The sequence below is a fragment of the Melospiza melodia genome, chromosome 3 (genome assembly GCF_035770615.1).
Source record: "Melospiza melodia melodia isolate bMelMel2 chromosome 3, bMelMel2.pri, whole genome shotgun sequence".
Taxonomy (NCBI): domain Eukaryota; kingdom Metazoa; phylum Chordata; class Aves; order Passeriformes; family Passerellidae; genus Melospiza; species Melospiza melodia.
The window spans coordinates 118955476-118972150 of NC_086196.1; the positions used below are offsets into that span (position 1 = coordinate 118955476).

Below are 16675 nucleotides of genomic sequence, written 5' to 3' on the forward strand. Positions count from 1 at the left end.
GAGTCTGACATCTATCCTTAATCACAGAGTACATTTCTTCTTGTTCACACCAGTACACAAAAGGATTACTCCTTGTATAACAACTTTTCATGTTCTGGGAGGCAATTACAACTTCTCTTCCCCCTCAGTCCTCTCTTTTTCCAGATTATTTTATGGAAACTAACATTTTGTCAACAATATCTCTGAACACATCAAATATGCAGACAAAGAATCCCATGAAAGATGGAAATGCCCTATCTATGATTTATGGTATTTTTAAATAGATGCAAAATGTTGAAAACAAACCCAAACCACAAACTAACCAATAATAATTGGTTTTAGTGATTATAATTTATTTTTTGCATTTTGAGCAACTCTTTCTCATATATCATAGGTTGCCTAGTTATATACTAGCACAATTATAATGAATACTACATTACAATTACAATGACTATTAGTCCTCATCACAAAACACCTTTTACTGCTGGGCCTATTTAACAACACTATCTGTAGAAAACAGACGAATTTTGAGAAATATATTAATAATTTTTCCATTATTTCAAAAGTTACACTTTAAAGGTGATTAGTTATGCTGTATAGCAAATAAAAAAAAATTATCCCACAAAAAAGATAATTCTGTAGGCATTTTAATTCCCACATGATTCTCTGAAGTCATTAGGGGAGCAGAAACTGTCTTTCTTTTTGTTAATCTTAAATCATGTACAAGGAGAATCTCAGCAGCTTTATGCTTTCCCTGGAAGTTAACTTCCTCTACTTTTTCTACAGTGGTATCTACACTCTAGAGAAACAGACGGATTTAGAAAGAGCTGTCTTTTGCATGAAAATTAATTTTTAATAACCCATGACCATGGAAGACTGTATCTTGAATAACCCACAGACTGGAACTGACTTCTACATTACAAAAACATAGGTACGAACTTCTAATTAATTAAATTAAGACACTCAAATTTAAGTAGATTCTTCTTCCAAGCTAAGCAGAGTTGAGCAGTTCTTGAGCAATCACCATGCAGAATAAAGTAGCATGATGCATTCCAAAAGTTGGCCAAAGCATTCACTAGCAGAATTATGAAATGTAGAAGAAATTAAGGTTTGTGATTCAGATAATGTTCTTTAATATTGCAAATAATGATCTTGTTTATTTTATATAGTTTCTTAAAGTACTACTAGCTCCCTGCTTTTACTAGGAATGGCAGTTTTAAATCCATATAATGGCACTACAATCCTAATTTGTTTCTTTTATGCCTACAGGTGTTGGGCTGTGATTTGGTTTTTTTGGTTTGTTTTTCTTTTTGAAAAGGGTTCTTGCTTCTATTACTATAGAAAATAGATGATGCTCAATTAGAAGAAATGTTATTCAGTATTTTTTCTGTTCTTGTTATATGCATGGGCATGAAATGTGTAGTATTCAGTCTCTTCTGAAGACAGAATTAAAACTTTCTTCTTTTTATGACAATCATTGCTATAATCCCACACATACCCCAAATATTACTTTATCTTCATAAATGCTTTTAGAATGAGGTAATGCTTTTCTATTTTTAAGAAAGAATCTTTTAAATCTAGCTGCTAATGCATTCATGGCTGTCTGGGATGTGAGTTTACAATGCCTGCTATTACACAGAAATACATAAATTCAAAGCAAAGCCTATGCTGGCTTCTGTGAAAACTGTGGACACTTATGTCTTCCTCTTCACAGAAAAAAATGGTCTGAGAAAGAAAAAAAGTTTCAGTCTGAATAGTAAACATTTTCCAAAAATTTACAAACTGAAAAAAACCTCTAATGATAGAAAACACTATCATTTACCTGATCTACAATGTGGGCGAATTTTACTGTGTGAAAATTGATTATTTTGTCGTGCTTCTGAGAGAGAAAAGTATTCTTTTCACATTATACCTGAAAATTTATTCTGTTTTCAGCAGATGGTACAATAATGTCTTTCAACAATGCAGCATTTATCTGACAAAAGCACAACCCACTAGTCTAATTTTGCTATCAATATTGGAAATACTAACTGGAATTATACACCATTTACTTTTGAGAAAAACATACCTATTATCTAGAATTACTTCTTATTTTCAGTGAGAAAGAGTTTTCAAGCTTAAAAGTACCTTGCCCTCTTCAGCCCCAAACTTCTGGTGTTACCTCCTCCTGGCTATTCTGGAGCTAAGAGTCTGTGAAAGACAGACAAGGTTTGGCATGAAATCAGGTTTGAGAAGTAAAATGAAGATAATTGTGATGGGGTTTAGGTGGCTGGAAGGGAGGTGTGGTAACATCAAAGACCTAGCAGTAGCACAATAGTAGCAGACAATGAGACTATCTAGATGGATACAAAAGGGAGGTTAATCACAGTGAAGGATCACCATGTTGATGACTCCTGCTCCTGGCAAGCACTGCTCTAGATGTAATTTGAGTTCTCAGTAATCCTTGGTCATTTACCTGTTCCCTCTGCATGGCCTAAACAGCAGCACTTTACCTCCCCGAGCAGAAAAAAAAAAAAAAAAAAAAAAGTATGTTCTCTGACATGAGTGGACACAAAGAAAGTTTCATCAAGCTTATCATATAAGCTGCATGCTTCCCAACTAAACTATCCAGGTGAAAAACAAAACAGCTCCTAAAAGATCCGAGTACTCCAGTTTCTAGATAAATAATTTTGCTAGCTTGCTCAAGTTATTCAACACCCTTATTAAAATCAGGCAAGTTCTAAATTAAACAGAGAGAGAAGCTAATGTGTTGCTTTTCTTGAAACTTCTTCCTTCATTAAAACAATTTAAAAATAACAAGAGAAAAAGATATGGGACATACTTAAATATAATTAGTTCTAGCTGTTATTCAAGGTCCCTCTGAAACATCTTTCAGCCCTAGAAGGCTAAGGGCTAATTTAGTGGGTTATGTGCTATCCTCTGGGTTTCTTAGGTGCATGAAGGCTGTTCTACAGGATGCTTCAGAAAAATTAGGAGTTTCAGAGCATGCCTCAATTTTCACCTTATGTTTCCATAAACTGATAATTATACCTTCGCTAGTTTGCAACTCCTGGAGTGTTACTGAAGTTCCTATAAGCTTTCCTGAACAGTATTTCTACCTCCTTCGTAGGTAGAAAAATGACTTGTCTGTACATGACTTAACATCTTTTCTTCTAGGAACTCAACTAAATTGCAACTATAATCTCACTTCTAGAAAATTTATCAAACACTGTAGGTTTAGAGAAGACACAACAGCACAAGTGATGGACACACTAGAGGATTGTGCTAGCATTCAGAATGATCTCAAAAGGCTGGAGAAACTGCCAAAAGAAATCCTGAGTTGCTGCAAATAGAAGTATAAAAAATGCTTTGAGCATGTTGTTATACTAGATTATTTCTAGATGTTGTTTCCAACCTTTTCCATTCCATACTTTGACAATCATTCAATGAATTTACTCTGTTTAAGTTAATCAACAGAACTGATTCATAGGTAAAATAATCATTTATGTAGGAAGAACTCAAAATGGTTAACTTATTCAGTTACTCTTAACCAAGTTTTTTTATAACTTATGACAATAAGTAGAAATACTACTTAAATTTTTAACTCTATTACTCCACTCTCATATTTATCATACAAAATTCACTATAGTATTCTGTATAAAATGTTGTAGCTAGGCTAAGTAAAAGATCTTTGATTAAGTGATAATGCTCCACGAAGCATTCTTGAAAACTGCAAGTTCAGCTAGAAGTTTAATAATCTGAAAACTCAAGAGGCACTAGTACTAACTTTTAATGAAAGAATTAATTATAAAGATGAAACAGAGCCCAAATGATCTTGTTTCAAGACAATACACCCAGAGGTTTAATTGGGCTTTGCCAATTCAATTTCAGGAATGACAGATGCCAAGAAATTCAAAACATAAAAGTTACATCTTCAAAGTCTGCACTATAATCATGCAACCTGTCATTATCTATGAGAAAGGAGAAAGAAGCATAGATTTTTCTTCTATTTTTCTCATTTTTCTGCTCTATGCATTTGACTTCTCCCTATGTGAATTGCTATTGCAATCAAGTGAAAATAATCCTTTCTTATATAATAGGACGCTAAACTGGAGTGGATTCAAGATGATTATTTTCTAAAACTGATTTTAATTCTGTAATGTTGGTGCTACATGCATTTCAAATGTATACTTTAGCAGGAAAGGAATATTTCTACAGGACATGCAACACAAATTGTGCTGCCATAAATTTTTCTGTAATACTACATGAGTGCAAGTGTGCATTGACAATTGTGGTTCAACTCAGCAGAGGTACCTGGTTACCTGCCTTTCATGCAAATTCGAGACTGCAACCAGCAATGTCTTAATCCTCAGTCTAATCAAGCCATATAAATCATACATCCTGACTGAGAACACTTCAGCTTCTCTTTTGGGAGCACCTCCAACCTCAGCAAAACATCCTCTGCTGCACAAATCCTGGACATCCAAGCCTTACGTGAATCCAGCAACTCACATAATTAATGCACAGATCTAAACACATTTAGCTGCTGCTCTCTTTCTCTCTCACCACAAACCTAGTCCAGTATCCCATTCCCATATCTCTAAAGTCCCTATGAGTCCCAATAAACTCACTCTGACACTTACTCAGGTTCACCAATTCATTAGCTGCACTGAATCAGTTGTGGTATGAGGCTACATCATCAGTGCCTACCTAAAACTGAACCCTCAGATCCCTAATTCCTCAGCACAACAAACTAAAATCTCTCTCTGATACCCTCTATGAAGATGTTCAGCATTAGATCATCCCACTCTATCTCCCTTAATTAAATCTACACCAGAAATGCTGTCAATGTGGCAAAGAATAGGAGTGGCTGCGGACACCAGTTGAGGAACCCTCTTTTCCCTCTGGGCACAGAATTAATCATGGTTTGCTGTCTTGCCAGATCAAGCCTTACCCAGCCAGGCAGAGTGCTGTCACCCAGCATATATACTAAGTTTAAAATATGCTATGGAACCAGATTTCATCTTCCACGTCTCAGCCATGCAAACCATAATTTCAATCTTAGCCACAAAGCAAACTCTATGCAGCTAGTACCTTTTGTCCCTGATATAAACCTACTCTGTTAATAAATTCTGCATCAGTTAAATCCATGAGACACAAAGTCTGCTTGTTTCAGAGCCAAACTTGGGACAGCAGTCCCTTCTGACTGTGGCGGCAGCACTTGAACATTTTAGAAAGCACCAAACAAATATCAGTTAATCTTCCTGGTCTTTAAAATAGTGATGGCTGTGCATAAGCTCTATAGGTAGATAAACACTGCTCTAAATGTAGTTTTAGCAAAACCAAATGGAACCAGCAAAGGAGGTTCCAACGGGGCAAGCTGATGTTCTAAGTCATTATGTATAGATCTGTCAGACATGTTTAGAAAGACAAGTGTGTGCAAACCTAGGATATCCAAGATATGGATGTGTCCTGTAAAATGAAAAGATTGGTTTGAAAGAAAGATGGAGTTATGAGTTTACACCAGTATCCTCTATAATTCCATAGTTTTCACTTACATTTTATTATATTTATCTAAGGTCTTAAAAAGAGTTTTAATTATAAGCTGTAGTTATTTTTTAAACAAAAAGTCATTTTATCAGTGATTCCTTGTTAGAAATTCTAGGACTACAACTCTATTTTTCCATTTTCTGAAGATGTGAAATACTAAAGCAGCAAACAGACTGCAAAGCCACTGACACAAGAACTGTGCATTTATAACATATCCCAAGAAAGCATTTAGTGAAGCTGTCTTAAAAACATGCATAATGAGAATGTTAAACAATTCTCCAAAATCAAAAGCCAAAGGTAAATCTGTAACAAAATCTGTTACCTTTCCTGGAAATTGGACTTTTAAGAGCACATATGGTATATATATGCTATTCACACAGACAACTGCAATAACCAAAAAGCATTAAGGAAGCAGTGCTCAATTTTCTGTAACATCATTCTATTTTGCAAATCATTGTCTGTAAGCAGGAATGCTCAATAAGGAAGGGAGCCTAATGGGAACATTAAAGCTATCTATTTGAAGACACAGGTTTAAGTAAAAATCAAATGGTCTTCCAGACTAGCAGGTTTACCACACATGCCACAAAAATCTGACATTTTGTCCTTATTCATGTTCTGCTTTCAGGTATGTAAAAGAACTAAATGAGCTGCAAAGAAAGCAATAGAAAAAGGACAGTATTAACAGTCCTTTTAGGGACTGAGAATAAGGAAGTAAAAGCAGCATCAACCCACATTTTAAAAAAGATGTAATGAAAGCTTAACTGCACCAGAAATTCAAATAGGCAATTTCATTTAAGTTATAATCATGTTATTTTTGGTTTTGTTGGGTTTTGGCTTATGGGATTTTTAGGGGCTTTTTTTTTTTATTTGTTTCATTTTGGAGTTTTTTGTGGGGTTTTTTTTGAGGGGGGTTTTCTTATTTTTTGTTGTTGGTTTTTTTGGCCTTTTTTTAAGCCTGAATTTTGTGCACTGTTTGAAACAAGATTTCCAGAAATAATACTTAGTAACATTTTCAGATATAATATATTTTGGTATTTTTAATTAAGCATTTTTCCTTTTCCAGTATCATATTTCCATGAATGACATGATTCACCAATATTAAGAGTAATACTACCCTAGTCGACAGTTCTCCTCATGTAATCGATATTTGCTGCTTCTGTTCCCAAACACATCTGAGGTTTTCTGATTACATGTCATCCTCAATTTTGCCAAGCACCTAAGTGTAGTCACAGCCCTGCTACCTTTGAGTTCTGTAGGAACACTTCTAAACTCCTTTCTCCTTAATGGTATCATTTCAAGATAATATGAGAGGGAAGAGAACACGGCATGAACCATTTGTCATTTTCCAGCTCTGTCTGACATGTAAGCATCTTAAAATCTAATCTGTAATAGGGGATGACACATGCAGCAAAAGCAAGTATACACTTCAAAGGTATATGGAACTCTTTTGGCATATACCCAGTCTTGACTGATTCTCTCATTCCTGCCTTTCAGGGAAGAGTTTTACAGATTCCCAAAACTGTATCTCCACACAAGGTATATAAGAAATAATGCAGATCCATTAATTATTCTATCCATCCATTATTTTCTTTGTTATCAGTAGCATCAGCAGTTGAATGGAATAAAAATTACATTACATTTACTCAGAGCACTATTTTGCAGCATCTTTTAGAATTCACAATTTAAAATACACTACAATCTCTGCTTACAAGCATAACAAGGAAAGAAATTACATCTTAGACAGGATGAACAGATGTCCAGATGCAAGTTAAATTATTTTCATAAGGTCTACATAACACCAGTCTCTTGCATATTAATCTTATGCATCAGCAAAAGTCAACAGTAGAAATTATAAAAAGCCAAATATACTTGGTAGCCATTTTAGTACCTCAAACAACAGCAGACTGCAAAAGGTATTTAGCTTCTCTAGCTGCATAATATTCTCAGTTGTTTTTTCTTATTAACTATTTTAGCCATTTTCTATCATAGTTGAGAAAAAATAGTATAGCTTTTTTTTCTAATGCATAGGAAACCTTTATTACAATGTATATAAACTAATATAAACTTATGTTTGAAGAGATTAGACGTACTGCATAAATGAAGTAAACTTCTTGGAAAGAGGAGCTTGTCTGAAGAATTCTCTACATCACATCAGACACACTTGCCTTTGGACTAAAGCATGTCGTGGGTACCACACCTGCCCAGAGCAACCATTGGATACAGAATGGATACATGGAGAAAGGCTTATGAAGACAAGCTCTGACATTAATAGCTCAGTTCTCAGCACTTTAAACCTTTTGATCATCTAGCTGAACTCAGCTACAGGAAAACTCCATTTTCCCTGATGAACTGATTACCAACTGTGCTAGTCCAACTTGACATTCATAAAGCCTCTAATTTGCAGGCCAGCTGGGAAAAAAAAAAAAGGCTCTGCATCCACAGGAATATTTCAGCCCTTCATTTGCTTCCATATAGAGCTGTTCCTGTGCAGTTTGACATTCCAGTGACAAGCCTGTTAGCTACACAGCGGTGAATAGCAACGAAAATCTCGGGAAATACTCAAAATCATAGTGCTTCTGTGCTCCCCTTTGTTCTCCTTCTGCCTCAATACACTGCCTGCATAGACTGCAGGTGTTACAGGTCTGCCTGTTCAGAGGCACATGCATCAGACACACCATGGCTGAATGCATCTTACAAGAAGCTCCAACCCCCATATCCTGCACAACCCATCAGCATCAGTCACCAGTTGCGGACACTGAAGAATTCAAATGTATGATAACGAAGTTAACTTATTAATTACAGTAACTAAAATATAACTTGTTCCAAACATCTGATAACGTTACTCATGTGTGTCAGTGTACAGAGAGAAGTAGGCTTTGCATGACTACCTGTTACAATGTTCTGCAGGATCAGGTCTTTGCTCCAAACAACATGTCTTGCCCAGATCATCCAAAAAGACATTTTTGTAGAGATATTATGGGATTTTCATCCCTTAACTTTGGAATTTTTTAGCATAAATATCTGCCCTTCAGGAAAGGACTTAAATGTCTTTTCTCATAGGCAGAAGAAAGAAGCAAACAAGTCTGGGACCAATTATCATAATTATCTAAGAAAACATAGCTTGGACAAGAAATGACTTTTCCCCTCCCTTGACTACAATGGAAAGCTTAAATAAGAATGTCAAATGGAAATATCATACACATCTGAATTCAAGTGGGACAAATCCCACCTTATGTGTCAAATGGAAATATCATACACATCTGAATTCAAGTGGGACAAATCCCACCTTATGTCTAAATCCTTTAGCTCTTTTGAGTTAAAGCTGTTTTGTTGTAATGAGCCCGATTCTCAAGAATTTTTGTAACATTCAGGAAAGCCTTGCATGACTGTTTATATTCATGTTGCCAAATGTTTAGCTAATCTTAGCTGCTTGTTTGACTTTTACAAGAAGCAGACAGCAAGGTCTACTACATACACCTAAACTAAAGAGGAAATCTCTCCCTTTATGTCCTCTGTCATTCACTTCAGGTGAGAAGTCAGCACCCACATCTGAATTTGGACTTAATGCTTACATAGAATATTGAGAATTACATGTGGGGCTTTGATTACAAAACCCCACACAAACAGCTATACAGTGTACAGCTTTTGTGATAAAACGATTTTAAATTTTCAAAAAGGTAAAAATGGTACGTAGAAAGTAATGTGATAAAACTTGGGTAATGCTACCCAAGCTATGCAGCAGCAATTACTGAATAACAGAGCTTTTCAAAACCTCGTAGTATGTCTTTCTTTCCTATTTCAGAATCAATTTTCTGGTTTCTAATTTTCTTTTTCAGAATTCTTGGAATTAATACTGGAGGGGTTAAAAATGAGCAGTAAATGCAGTAAACCACTATGTCCTTTCCATTTCTAGCCTTCTGTCTTTGAAAGTTATCATAAAGGCAAATCTGCTATCATGAGAGGAGCTCAACATGTGAAAATTAATCCGTCTTCCACAGTATCTGAAATCTTTGATTCGGAAATCTTAGTATCTTACACCTCTATCTGTTCTGCAGTAGAAATCCAGTTGGGGATCAGAAAATTTCTATTTCATAGTAACTTAAGGTTCAATTACAGTATTCTTATAAATTTTATTTATGAAGCATAAAAGCTTCTTATTAGACATAAAACTTAAAAGACCATATGCAACATCTGTAAAAATAAGGAGATCCAACTGAGTTTATATTAATATGCTTTTGCCTAGAATTCAGCATGCTGGTGTCAGCAAAGCACTTAAGTAAGGGCTTTACTTTGAGCCCATGATGAAGTACCTAAATGAATTAAAGCAAACTACTAACTTGCTTAAGAGTTTAGTAACATAAAAATAATCTTAACTGTGTGGAAAATCAGGATGACTATACTGTTTTACATGCTCCTTAATTATTTTTAATTTCCATATTAACATGTGGAAATATTGTATACAAAATTTTATGATTCATGTATTTGACAATAATTTGCCTATTGTAAGATTAAAGGATTTAACCAATTAGACAACAATATAAAAATATTTAGAGTAATCCCTGTACTTTTCTCTTGTAGTTTATTGGAAACACTTTCCAATCCACAACTTAATTTTTTAATTTTTAAAGCATGGGGCACAGATAGCACTTTGGAACTGTGGGTCATCGACTGATAAGCTTGTTCCAACATGACACAGTTACAAACTCTCTAAAATCATTCAGAATTTGAAATTAAAATATGTTCAATATTTATCAAAGATGTATACACAAACCTGCAAGGGGTTGAGCTGAGCACACTTCCTTCTGAAGACATGATGGAATATAAAGTTGCATATTCTTGAATTCATGCATTTGGCAAACTACTTGGAACTTAGCTCAAGTCTTAATGAGGAAATTAAAACAGAAATGTTGAGCTATCTAGATGATTCATTTAGAAAAACTAAAAGGAATGTGCTTTTTATTCCAGGTCACTGTTGAAAACCATCTCCAATTTAAAAAAATTACTATAAAAAATAAAACAGAAATTTGCCTGGATGAATAAACTAATTTTTTAATTTCTGTTTTCCATCAAATTTTCAAAAGTTAATTGCAAACTAACCTGGATACATGCCTTAGGTAATTCTTTATTTCTGTTTTGTGCCTAAAACATTAAAACTAACTAACAGTGAAGCAAAACAAACCTCATGTATTTCCACACCTCTAATCATAACTAAAATTAAGAATCTCTAATTTGATTGTTTTAAATGGGAGATACTCTTTGCAATTAACAGTGGTTTTGCTTAAGTAACAAAACACAATTAGAATACTTGTCAGCTAATGAAGTTTGATTATATGAAGTATTATCTTTCTCCAAACTCTAATTTAAGTATTTATGAAAAGTTTTTGTTTTAAAGCTGGGGGTTTTTATTTCAAACTGATACTGTATCATTAGATTTGATTATAAAACAAGAAAAAATACTTTAATCCTTTTTAGAATCATATCTACCAGAAGTCATGCTACACAAATTCAGACACATTTGGAAGCTGGTCCATAAATCAGGCCATCAGAATTGAGTGCTAGTGTGATCTATTGCCAGAATATTATCACATACAGAATATATGAGGGATTTTAAGTGAACACAATACATCTATTGGGACTAAGTGCAAGAATGCATGAACTTTAAAAACACTGACTTCATCACAAGCTAAGCAAACCAGAACTTCAGTTACTTGCCCTACACGTACTGCATCTTTACAAATTCCTACAGTGTCAGCTACAGATTGATAGATGCCCAGCTCCTGAGGCTTCACCAAATATAAAAGCAATAAAAATAATTACAGTATGGCAAGGTTAAGCAGTTCCATAGTAACTAACTCAGCAAAGCACAATGCTCAGTATGAGCTTGACATCACTGTGGAGAACTGAAAGGTTCTGCATTGCCACTGGCAAAACTCTGAAAAGAAAGATGACTAATTCTGTTAAACAGGTGAGATTTAATAACGTTAAAAATGAACAGCTGCTTTAAACTTAAAAAAACAATTATTGTTTTTAATTACACTCTACCCTATCCTTACAATTGTCAAAAGTCTTTTGACTTGGTTGCCATCAATAAATCTTGTATGCAAACAGTAACCTAAAATAAGGCACAGCTCATTGTCTTATTTTTTCAAAACTGGCATTTTCAGAACATGATTCAAACACACTAGAAATCTGGGTTGGCAATTACATATTCTTTCTCCAACAGTCCAACTTACTACTACATCATACCCTACAGAGAAAAAATTAAAACTGCTTGAGCAACACTTAAGCCTTTTGTTAAATTAGACCACCGCAAAATAAATCTAAGAGTTTATCTTCCACCAAATAAAAAGTTTTTAGGATAGTGTAAAATCCAGTTGCAATCCCAAGTGAAGCTGAACCTTTTTGCATAAAATACACACCAACACATACAAATGCATGAAAAATCTATGAAACCCCTATTTAGCGCATATATCTTTTTTTCAAATGTTAAAGGAACATCTATTGTCTCTCTCTTTCCTCTATAGTTTACTGGAAATAATTTAAGTTAAGAATAAATTTTACCAAAAGTTCTATTCTGCTATTTAGCTCCTACTCATTGTAACAAATTAAATATGTGCTGGACAACTTTTGCATCAGGAAAATTAATAATTTGAAATAACAATAATGTGAAACATGACATCTGATTCTGAAATAAAATAAAGCAGCTGACTTTCCAGTTTTACATGAGCTAAGGAGAGAATATCAAAGTTATATAGTCTGTTTAGCTGAATACCAAAGTTGTATTGCCTGCACAGTCAACAATTTATACATTGTACTAAATCTTCTAACTCATTATTTTAAGTATTTTGCAAATTATATAGTATGATCTAAAAACCTATACAGTCTATTTATTATCCAGTCTGATAATTTTACCTTTCTGTATGGAATTTTCTCTTACTTTATGCCTCTCTTTTTGAATTTGCTGTTTAAGGTAGCTCCTAGCATTTTCTGGGTTCATAAATTTGAATATTCTATAGAATGATGATTTTCTACATTTTAAGAAACAAATAAATACAGCCAAAACACTGCCCAACACCACTCTCTGGGCTTTCTTGAAAAGAAAAGATGACAGTACCTGGTGAGCCTGCAACAACTGCTCAGCAAACTGACGGACTCCCGATAGGAGAAGGGGTATTAAAGAATTTCTTAGTATGTTGTTCCTTCCTAGTAAACCCAGCGTTTGTGATACAGAGTGCAGTGCCTGAAACTAAAGAGAAATAACAGTAAATTTAATCTTTCAAAATGCATCTCAGTCTTTTTTTATCCCAAATTATTACTTTAAGTAGAAATGGGATTTACATATTAACATGTTAAAGGAAAAAGTCCAGTTCAAAATTCTATTGATTACAGACTATGAGATCTATGAGAAATCGACATCCATCCTCACAAGAATAACACTATAGGAAACTGTCACAGGAACAAACTCCTCCAAAAGTGTGAACTCCCCAGGACACTGCTTTTCAGGATTAGATGTCACCATACCCATCTCCTCACATAGCAAATTGGTGACTACTCTGCACATACAGTTCTTCTGCTTTTCAGAGATAGACAAATAAATGAACAAACTCTTAGAAATTCAAACATGCAAGCTGAGAGCTGTACTAGGGTGTTGTCAATATAGTTATCAGGAAAAAAACAATTGCTAACTGCTAGAAGACACACTATGTATCTGTATGTATTTTCAAATTCAAGTAATTCACTTTCATATTGTTCTTTAACAATGCATTTCTCCTGAACCACAAGAGGAGTGATGTAGACTTACATGAGAATTATGTTAGTAATTTTTTTGCCACAGTTTCTTCTACTAAAAAAAAAATACTGTTTTCTTTGTTCCCTGAAATTGAAATAAATAGCTATTATGTAATGAAGCATACTTCTCTACAAAGTACACAAGATTTTTCTATATGTAAACATACTGGAGTTATTTCAAAGGAAAAAGAAGACACATTAATTACAATTATTTCTTACACAAATCCGTATGCCTAAGAATAACTATGATGTCTGAACCACTCCAAACAGATCACTGCACCCTACTAACAATCTAGATTATACCTCCAGCCAATTCACATGTGTATACAGATGCAGACAAATATATATCTATATATATGTAGATACACACAGACATATATATGAAAAAAAATACTTGCCCACCATTTACAAGTTTGAATCCTGCTGGAAAACTTTTCCAAACACACAAAGGGCAGGAAGGTGTTCCAGGAGCAGTCAGCATGATTTTATTTAGGGGAAGCATTTACCTCAACTTTACCATGGTTTTCAACACAGCCTCCTGTAAAATTGTCACTGATCAAATTTTGGGCCAGGGAAGTGGACAGTGAGGTGACTGAAATCTTTTGCTGTAAAACCCATTTATTAGGCAGCTTCGCATTTACAGTTCTTGCTTGACCGCCTGATCAGCGGGTGATGCAATGTCTATTTCCCAGCCTCTTCCAGCTGGTAAAGAGTTGGATCAGCTAGGTTATCATCTGCCCACCATGAGACTCCTATGCACAGTCCAATCCAACTTTAATAAAACTTTGCCCTCAATCATCTCACTTCTGCATGTTATCCCAAAACAAGTATCAAAAGAAATCTACAAAAGAGATACAAGTCTCAAGTTCAGAACCAAATCTTCATGCAGAGATACAAAGCAAACTCCTCCTATTAAAAAGAATTCATAAATTGTACACATGCAGCTTTGAAAACCTGTGTAATTAAAGTTATTCATTACCACATACACCAAAGAGTCTATAAATATGAAATGTGAATGAAGATGTGATAAAAATAGGTTTCTGAATAATGAAAATTATATAAAGGGATAATGTAATGCATGCACCTACCTATGCTTTAAGGCTATATAAATTAAAATGAGACATTCATATACTAGAAATATACACCCTTCCAAACAAAACAATGACTCCTCTTTCTAAAAATAAGGTAGAAATTACCATTTTGAAAACATATTCCGCAGTATCTACTAGAAACAAGTTTACAACACCTGGATAGTTCTGCTTTGACAGCACCCATGTTCCCAAGGCTACAACTGCTTCAACTCAAGGTTTAAAAAATGCCTTAAAAATAGCACATTTTTCAGTAAAGTTACCATTCATTTTTATTTCTTTTAATAAATTAAGGAGGGATACAAATTTTACAGTTCTATATTTTCAGAGCATAACATTGAGTATACTTGCTAATTTTCCTTAGGTGAGCAAGCAAGCTATGCAATCCAGAGCAGTTTTTCAGGTTAACCTCTCCAAAAGATCACAGTAAAATATAAATATTGTTCTTGTTTAAGCTCCCTTCTATTTGCTTACATAATTTTTATGATAGCTAATGCAGCAATGATATTTTTGGTGCAATTATTAATGCTACCAGCTGAGATTTAACTAAAATAGAATCTTTCACAAAATTTCCATATCTTTTATGGTTCGGCAAGAGTTGCCATTTTCTGTTTGGAATTTTTGAAGACTAGATAACAACGGACCTTGAAATTTAAAGACTCAGCCTCTACTAAGAGAAGTAAGTAGGTATTTTTTATTTAGTAATGATGCCACTTAGGGTACTTGAGATATGAGTATCAATGGCACTGAAAAATGTCACTGGTGAATTTATTAATACTTAATACATATTCTTATTAAATGTATCCTTATAATAAAATATTTCCCAGTTACATATTATAGAAAATATATTGTAATTATCTTTAATAAATATTAATACGGATTTTTTACATCCCACTGATTTGTTAAAGAGCACAGTTTTTCCATTGTATCTTGGTGGACCTCTTATATTCCTATAAGAATATTTTGAAAAAATAAGAGACAACAAAGAAGGTTAAAATAATGCTCATAGACTGTGTGGATTAAATGCACACAGAACAAATAAGCATATAAGCAATGCAGCATATAAGCAATGAATCTGCAAATAGCAAAGAAAAGTAAGACCTTGTTGTACAGCAATGCTCGTGTATTGCCAATTTTTCTCTGGAAACATTCAAACAAAAAATCTAACAGTATATAGTTTCATTAAAGATAAAAGCATATATTCAATGCTCTAATCTATCCAATGTTAAAAAGGAACAGAAATCTTTTAATCCCTTAGGCTTGTTTAATGTTGTAGACGAAATAAAACCAATGCATTTCAGGAATCCTCATGTAAAAGCAGTCAAAAAACTGGATTGTAAAATATATACCATTAGAAACAGGAAGCAATGGAGCCTGATTCACTGTTCAGGTCCTGCATCACCTCTTCCCAGCCCTCCTCCCACATCCCAGGTTCTACTGTCTTCTCATGTTATTCAGGATGCAGAGCAGGAGAGGGCAATGCTGTGTCAGCAGCTGGGAAGGATGTGTGCATTGTCAACCTGGCTGTTGCCAAAATGAATATATAATGTCAATGTTCAGCTTATCTCAGGTGTTCTAACTGGTCTCTCCTTCACCCAGCTAAAGATTTTAAAGCCTACTTAAAGGCATTATTGACCTTTCACTTCTTTCCAAGTGATTTCAACCTGGCTATCAAAATTTACTTGCAGAGGAAATGACTGATAACCAAAGCAGACAGCACACACACTGTAAGCCCTGTTCCCCAGGAAACAGCTTAAAAAACTTAAAAAATTAGTTTTTTAGAACTCATTTATCAGCATCTTAGATTTTTTTTTAATAGAGGAGATCTAAAATTTCTGAGTTAAATTCCTTCATGAGTTGCATGATTCACTACACCATGCAGCTGTGTCAACTGCACATTACTTTCTGTTTTTCTGGTTACAGTTTTTGTCCCAAGTAACAGCTCTCTTTCCTAATAAACTCACATATTTGGCAATACAGGACAGGCAAATAATTATGGCAGGAATCCTCAAATTGTGAAGTCCTACAAACAAAACTATTTTCATCTTTGATTTCACATTACCCTTGCCAATTTAGTTCAGCCTGACTTCCACTCCTAATCATCACAGCCAGTTCAAAACCTCACTTCTATACAGAGAACATTAGCACCCCTTTTCTTATCTTCAAGTTGCTTCGTTTTTTAATTGATGCTTCTCATGTATCTCTCTCTTCCTGTTTACTTGCCAGTATTTCTTCTATCAGTCTTGAAAATTTATACATATTATTTCAACTCTTTGCTCTGCAGACCACAT

The 16675-nt window shown here is 34.3% G+C and overlaps 1 protein-coding gene across 1 annotated transcript in view; it reads right to left on the reverse strand.

Moving 5' to 3' along the window:
- The window catches only part of MEI4 (meiotic double-stranded break formation protein 4), a 73108-nt gene that overhangs the window by 28031 nt on the left and 28402 nt on the right, over positions 1–16675 (reverse strand). Inside the window, exon 4 of the mRNA XM_063153382.1 lies at positions 12623–12754. Coding sequence (XP_063009452.1) covers positions 12623–12754 — 132 coding nt within the window. The remainder of the gene's footprint in view (positions 1–12622; positions 12755–16675) is intronic.